General features: G+C 40.5%; 1 protein-coding gene across 1 annotated transcript in view; it reads left to right on the top strand.

Annotated features, from left to right (window-relative positions):
* NUP98 (nucleoporin 98) overlaps positions 1–7,959 on the top strand; it is a 143,725-nt gene that overhangs the window by 48,683 nt on the left and 87,083 nt on the right. Inside the window, exon 11 of the mRNA XM_023514294.1 lies at positions 4,717–4,809. Coding sequence (XP_023370062.1) covers positions 4,717–4,809 — 93 coding nt within the window. The remainder of the gene's footprint in view (positions 1–4,716; positions 4,810–7,959) is intronic.

Here is a 7,959-nt window from a genome sequence, read left to right as displayed (position 1 = left end):
GTGGTGGATGCCTGTGGTCCCAGCTACTTGGGAGGCTGAGGCAGGAGACTCGCTTGAGCCCAGGAGTTGGAGGTTGCTGTGAGCTGTGATGTCACAGTACTCTACCCAGGGGACAGTTTGAGGCTCTGTCTCAAAAAAAAAGAAAAGTCAATGCCATCAACAAAGGACTTGAATGCAAGTGCTCGCTTAATAACTTCTGCATCTTCCAGCTTAGACAGTGTTGTTGATTTTCTTAGAGACACAGTTCATATCACTGAAGGGAGCCATCCAGCCAGTGTTGTGATGCTTTGAATTCTGGGATATTTCGAACTGTGGTGCCTTTGCTCTCCTGTCAGCAGTCCGTTCACAGATTGTTTTCCAGCTCAGGAAATAAAGGTTGCTGACCTGAACCACACTTGCACTTCTTAGCATTTCCTCTGTCCACATGTAGACTGAGGTTATTGTATTCTACCCACCATTTTTGGACTATTTGGATATGCAAATTCTCTTTGAAGAAAGCCATAAGATTCTTGCCCTGAGAGTCCTCGACAGTTCCTTTTTTGTACTCAACTGAATAGCTCTTTCTTTTTGTACTCATCCTGTCTGGGGGTACAGATACTCAGGAAAAGCAGAGATAGGCCAGCAAAGCTGATGTGTAAGGGCTGAATTACTTACTGTATTTGGGATCCAGCGAGCACTGGGTCCAATCTGCACAGTGAAGCTGGGATGATCTCTCTGAGCTCAGTAGCAGACTGCTTGCTGAAGCTTTTCCCCTATCCCCTGGTGTTTGTGGTGGTTGTGGTGGTGGTGGGGGAAGAGAGGCCCACAGACTGTTGCTGACTGGTGCTGGGGAACAGTAGCTTTACTGGTGTTTCTGTGGGGTGAGAGAGGCTCACAGACTGTTGCTGGACTCGTGCTGGGTAAAATAACCACATCTTTCCTTCTTCCCCCTGGGGACATACAATATGGTAAAAAAGGGGAGTGTCCTGCTCCTCATTTCACTAAGGAGACTTTCACTGTGGAGGCCCCCAGTCTCTATGTCTCCGTCTCCACCTGAAGCCTCAGTGTGCACAGGATTCCTGGAACCTGACAGGGGGAGCCAACCTTGTTGGTGGGGCTGACACTAGTGATGTGTGAACTCCTTTCCCTAGCCGTTTGCACTGCGCAATAGGATGCCTGTGACCGTGGTTACCACGCACACCCGCACAAGTGCAAATGGCTCGGAGAAAGAAGCTGTGGCAGATAAAAGGTATTCTAGTCTTCCTTGCTGCTCTGTGCCACAATGCCTGGCATGGCTATGCAGATAGCTACGCCCATCACTAGGTCTTATTATCGGGGTAGGGCTTAGTACTTAACAAATGCATAGAAATCCTGCTAGGGCTTATTTTTTTGGGTAGGTCTCATTTTTGGGGAAACACAGTAGTTATCAATTGTTTGGCGGGCCTGGGCTGGATTTGAAACTGCCAGCTCTGGTGTAAGTGGCTGGTGCCTTAGCCGCTTGAGCTACAGGTGCCACCAGGACCATTTGTTCTTAATCATCTTATCACCCTCTGAGATTTTCATGTCACACATTACTTTGTATTACATTATGTTCTGTGGTCCTTTGGAGGCCTGTGAACGATTGCAATCTATAATTTTTTTTTTTTTTATCCCTCAAGAATTAAGTTTTGTTCTCTTTGAAAATGCAAGTGTTGACTGGGCATGGTGGCTCACTCCTATAAGCAATCTGGGAGGCTGAGGCATGTGGATTGCCTGAGCTCAAGTTTTCAAGACCAGCCTGAGCATAGCATGACCCCATCTCAAAAAAAGAGCCAGGTGTTGTGGTGGGTTCCTGTATTCCAGCTACTTGGGAGGCTAAGACAAGAGAATCACTTGAGCCTAAGAGTGAGGTTGCTGTGAGCTACGACACTACACCACTCTACTGAAGTTGACAAAGTGAGACTCTGTCTCAAAAAAAAAGAAAAGACAAAATGAAATTGTGTGTGTTTAGTAAGAGATTTTTTTGTAGGTCAATTAATGTTTTGAATTAAATGTTACTTCTGTCTTACGTGGTGTTTACATAGGGGTTATACTTGATAAAATAGGCTATACTTTTAATGTATTTGATATTACTTCATATTTCCAGATTTCTGACTTGTTTTTATTTTATTGCTATTTTTACATGAATGTCCGTTAATCTGAAAATGAAAGGTCTCATTTTTATCTGACTTACCTTGCTAGCTTGCATGCTGAATTTGAATTGTCTTTAATTTTAATTTGTAAAATTGGTTTGAGGTAACAGTTGATAAACTTGTCAGTGAGAATCAGAGGACATGTGTGGTATAAACAGTGTAAGTTGGGACTTATTTCCCGCTTGTGGGTTTGAGGTAGTTCACAAGTATTTTATTTTTTCCTGTTTATGGGGTTGTAAGATCCTTCCTAGTTAAATTTTTATTCAGAGAGGAAAGGAATATCTCCAATGTATTTTCTTTTTCGCTTCAAAGAAAGTCGATTGTGCTTGGGTGGGTAGCACCTCTGTTTTTGTTACATTGCTATTAGCACAGTTCAAGAAAAAGTTTAATGAATGTTTGAATCAAATGTATTGAAATGATGTCAGATTACTTTCTTGGATTTTATTTTATTTTATTTTTACTTTTTTTTTTTGAGACAGAGCCTCAAGCTGTTGCCCTGGATAGAGTGCCATGACATCACAGCTCATAGTAACGTCAAATTCTTGGGGCTTAAGTGATTCTCTAGCCTCAGCCTCTCAAGTAGCTGGGACTACAGGTGCCTGCCACAACACCCAGCTATTTTTTGGTTGTAGTTGTCGTTGTTTGGCCAGCCCAAACAACATGTGATGTATGTGGCTGGCACCCTACCTGCTTGAGGTACAGGTGCCAAGCCAAGCCTATTTTTTAGATTTTAAAATGACATGAAATGCTTGTTTTCAAAGGATTAATATTCTTCATCTTTTTTCTTGACCTTTTTTATTAAGATAGTAATCCAAATAGTGGCACAAGGAAGTGTAATATTCTCAGACTATTCTTCTGTTCCAAAATAATCTGTTTTTTTTTTTTTTTTTTCTTAGAGATAGAGTTTCACTTTGTCACCCTCGGTAGAGTGCTGTGATATCATAACTCACAGCAACCTCCAGCTCTTGGGCTTAGGCTCTTGCTTCAGCCTTCCGAATAGCAGGGATTATGGGTGCTTGCCACAATGCCCAACTATTTTTTTTGTTGCAGTTTGGCCAGGGCCAGTGCCTTACTCACTGAGCCACAGGCGCCGCCTTTTTTGTTTTTGTTTTTGTTTTTGAGACAGTCTCACTGTGTCACTGTTGGTAGAGTGCTGTGGCATCATAGCTCACAGCAACCTCAAGCTGTTGGGCTTTAGTGATTCACTTGCTTCAGCCTCCCAAGTAACTGGGACTACAGGAACACGCCACAATGCCTGGCTATTTTTTCATACTAGGCCCGTGCTGGGCTTGAACTCACCAGCCTAGGTGCATGTGGCTGGCGCCCTATTCACTGAGCTACGGGCGCCTAGTGATTTTTTTTTTTTTAAGACTTGTTTTCCATGATAACTTTTTAAAATGACTTTAGATGTTTATATCTGAGTTTTTTGGCCAATGATTGGTTGTTTTGTCACTCTATTATAATTCATAGTATATTCATTAATTATTTTGTTAATATTTAGCTGCAAAACAAATAGACTTTATGGACATATATGAACAAAAGTAAAGTATTAGCAGCAATGTAATTTAAGTGTCTTTGTTTTATACCTGTCTGTATTTTAACGGGGAATTAGAATTTTCTCTAAATAGCAGGTCATAGTGAAGGAGGATGGTTTGCTCCACTCTCCCTCATTTCTGATAATGGAAGAAATAGTTGAACTTATTTAGAGGTTATCTTCTCTCTTTAATATCAGCTAGCTGAGTTCTATTTTGTTTTTATTGTTGTTGTTTGTTGTGACAGAGTCTTACTTTGTTGCCCTGGGTAGAGTGCTGTGGCGTGACAGCTAACAGCAACCTCAAACTCTTGGGCGTAAGCAATCCTCAGCTTCCCAAGTAGTTAGGACTATAGGTGTCTGCCACAACGCCAGGCTATTTTTTTTGGGGGGGGGGTCATTATTATTGTTGTTTATCAGGCCTGGGCCGAGTTTGAACCCACCTGCCTCAGTGCATGTGGCCGGCGACCTAACCACTGAGCTATGGGTGCTGAGCCCTAGGTGAGTTCTTGAACGCACCTTATGAGCTGTGACTTTATTAAAGCTCATCATGTGTGGTCAGCTATGTGTTACTATCCGTGGCTAGGTCCATCTGTACAAAACATAAAATTTTCTAGGTAGTTTTTCATAATAGTTTTAGTTTCAGTTAAGTGTCTTTGTTGTCATGTTTTTTAGTAAAAGTTGGAAGGAATATGTTTTTCTTTGTATAGGTTAATACGAAGTGTGGATTGGACACTTTGGACCTTACAAAGGGAATGTTCCCAATGCTTGAGCAAATTCATTTTGATTGAATATTTGACATTTCATATATGAAGGCATGTTGATCCAGGTCTTTGTGACAATGGAACCGAAATTTAATTTTGAAATCAAAATTAACTTTTTTAAAAAATTAAATTATCTTACACTTTGTGATTTCTAAATATTAAGTGAAAGAATGCAAAACTTAGATTCTGACTGTTTTGTGTTAAACTCCCTTATAGAGGAAATGGGGAGTCATCTTAAGAGTACAATTCACTGTATCTTTTGTCCTCCTAGGTTTTGGCACAAATACCAGTGGGAACAGTATTTTTGGAAGTAAACCGGCACCTGGGACTCTGGGGCCTGGGCTTGGTGCAGGATTTGGAACAGGTAAGAAATTGCTACCATGAGATCTAGGAAGTAAGAAAATTTAGCTCTTCATAGGATAGGCGTGGAATTAAGAGGCCCAGATTTGCTTTTTTTTTTTTTTTTTTTTTGAGACAGAGCCTCAAGCTGTCCCCCTGGGTAGAGTGCTGTGGCATTACAGCTCACAGCAACCTCCAACTCCTGGGCTCAAGCGAGTCTCCTGCCTCCACCTCCCAAGTAGCTGGGACCACAGGCGCCCGCCACAACGCCCGGCTATTTTTTGGTTGCAGCCGTCATTGTTGTTTGGCGGGTCCGGGCTGGGGATTCGAACCCGCCACCTTAGGTGTACGTGGCTGACGCCTTAGCCGGTTGAGCTATAGGCGCCGAGCCCAGATTTGCATTTTTAAACTTGGATTCATCAGAGCATTCCCAGCAGTTTTGCTTTATCACGATTTGAAACACTGGTACAGTTATCTTAGAAATTACATCTTTCTTTATCTACCAAATGTTCTCTGATAGTCCTGGCCTTTCTAATAGGGATTTGAGACCTTGAACTATTTGTAGAATAAACCCTAATAGAATAAGAGAACATGCTGATGTCCATATCTTCCAGTTAGTTTCATTGTCATATAGACCTTGATCAATAATTTTTTTTACAGTGCTTTTGAGGATGTTTATTGCCTCTACTCACCCTGTGTTGTCTTTGGTGAAGGGTCTTGCTCTGTTGCCCAGGTTAGAATGCAGTGGCCCAATAATATTTCATTGTAACCTCGAACTCCTAAATTTGAGGGATCTTTCTCCCTCAAAGTAGCTGGGCACATGCCACCACACCTAGTTAATTTTTTAACTTTCTGTATAGATGGAGTATTGTTGTGTTGCTCTTGATGGTCTTGATCTCCTGGCCTCAAGCAGTCTATCTACCGCGCTAGGATTAGTCACAAACTGTTTCCATAGTCTCTGTTTACACTGTCTAGTTATCTGTTGTTTCTATCATCCGAGCATTCATCTGCTTTCTATATCATACAAACTTGTTTTATATTCCAAACTTTTTTTTTCTTCATTTTCGTGTAAGTGCTGGTAAAAAAAAGTTTCAACAATTTAGAAATATGAAACTTTAGCCTTGGCCAGACACAGTGGCTCACACCTGTAATCCCAGCACTTTGGGAAGCTGAGGCAGTAGGATCACTTGAGAGTAGGAACTGGAGACCTGCTTGGGCAACATAAATTAAGTTGGGTATGTGTGCACATGCCTGTAGTCCCAGCTACTTGGGAGGCTGAAGCATGACAATCACTTGAGCCAGGAGTTTGAGGTTACTGCATGCTGTGATAGTACCACTGTACTTCAGCCTGGATAACAGAGCAAGACCCTTTTTCTAAAAAGAATACAAATACACACAGACAGAAAAGTTGAGAAGGAAGGAAAAAAGATAATTTTTCATCTCTGAAGTGACAGTGGGTGAAATTTGGGCAGACATTTTCTATGCATTTATATTATGTTTTTTTATATGCATTTTTAGGGCTTAGGATTATATTTTTTTTTTTTTTTTGAGACAGAGCCTCAAGCTGTCCCCCTGGGTAGAGTGCCGTGGCATTACAGCTCACAGCAACCTCCAACTCCTGGGCTCAAGCGAGTCTCCTGCCTCCGCCTCCCAAGCAGCTGGGACCACAGGCGCCCGCCACAACACCCGGCCATTTTTTGGTTGCAGCCGTCATTGTTGTTTGGCGGGTCCGGGCTGGGGACTCGAACCCGCCACCTTAGGTGTACGTGGCTGGCGCCTTAGCCGGTTGAGCTATAGGCGCCGAGCCAGGATTATATTTTAAAATGGAAACTGTAACCTATGTGAGTAAATTTAAAACCAGAGGCCAAGATGCATTAGTTGGTTAGGTAATGGACTATAACTGGCATTTTAAGAAAATGAACTATAAGGCTCAGCGCTCATAGCACAGTGGTTATAGGGAACCCAGCCCAGGCTAGCTAAACAACAATGACAATTGTAACAAAAAATAGCTGGGTGTTGTGGCGGGTGCCTATAGTCCCAGCAACTTGGGAGGCTGAGGCAAGAGAATCACTTCAGCCCAAGAGTTTGAGGTTGCTGTGAGCAGTGACACAATGGCACTCTACCATGGGCAACATAGTGAGACTCTGTCTCAAAAAAAAAAAAAAGGAAAACCAAACTGAACTACAATTAGAAATTATTGTGCATAGTAGGATAAACATCCTTTTAATGAAACTTTGTTTCAGTTACATATGTGTTATATGGTCAGGGTCTCAGTGCTTTTATTATGTTATAATAAAAAACTGGAAGCAAATACTTTACATAGTATTCTGTGACTTGTATTTTTATTTCATATAATACCATTTTTTTCTTTTATTCAGTACATATATATCTAGAACATTCAAAATAACTTTAGTATTCCATTGTGTTTATACACAAATGTGTAATTTATACTTACTGTACATATATCATGATATATTTAACTTTACCTTATCCATGGATATTTGAGTTATTTGGTATTAGCAAAGCCCTCAGTGAAGGTCTTTGTTACAGACTTTTGCATTTGTTAGTGTTACTAACTTCTGATTGGAATTGTGTCAGGAGGTAACATTTCGAATTTTGGTCGATCTTACTAGTTTTCATTGCAAAAAATGAACAGTTTGCATTGTTGTTTGTATTATATAAAAGTGCCCATTTTCCCATAATCTCTGCATATTGTTAAGTCTTTTCATCTTTGCTTAAGTGATTGTATGGATTAGTGTATTCCAGTTTGTACTTCGCTGATTACTGGAAAGGGTATGTCTTTTCTATGTTTGGCCCTTTGAATCTTTTAGTTCTCTGTTTATAATATTGGGTTATTGTTTCTTTATTTTTAAAGATGATTTATATATTGTGGATATTAACTCTTTTGGTTGTATAGTGGCATTTCATTTTAATTTTTTAACTTACCCAAATGCCACACCAAAAGCTTATAAGAAAAGGTAATAAACGCTTTTGTGTGTGTATATTGTGATCCCTAAACATAAGTAACATACATATATTATATAATCTGATATCTAGTAACAGTCTCTTCCAGCTCTGGAGAGGAAAATTGCTAAATTGCTTTGATGTGGATAAACTCAGGAGGGAGGGATTTTTATTTTTATTTTTATTTTTATTTTTTATTTTTTTTTTTTTT

The sequence above is a fragment of the Otolemur garnettii genome, unplaced genomic scaffold (assembly GCF_000181295.1).
Source record: "Otolemur garnettii isolate 467f Iridium unplaced genomic scaffold, OtoGar3 scaffold00001, whole genome shotgun sequence".
Taxonomy (NCBI): domain Eukaryota; kingdom Metazoa; phylum Chordata; class Mammalia; order Primates; family Galagidae; genus Otolemur; species Otolemur garnettii.
Note: the sequence above shows the minus strand (reverse complement) of the source record. Positions and strands in the feature narration are given on the sequence as shown.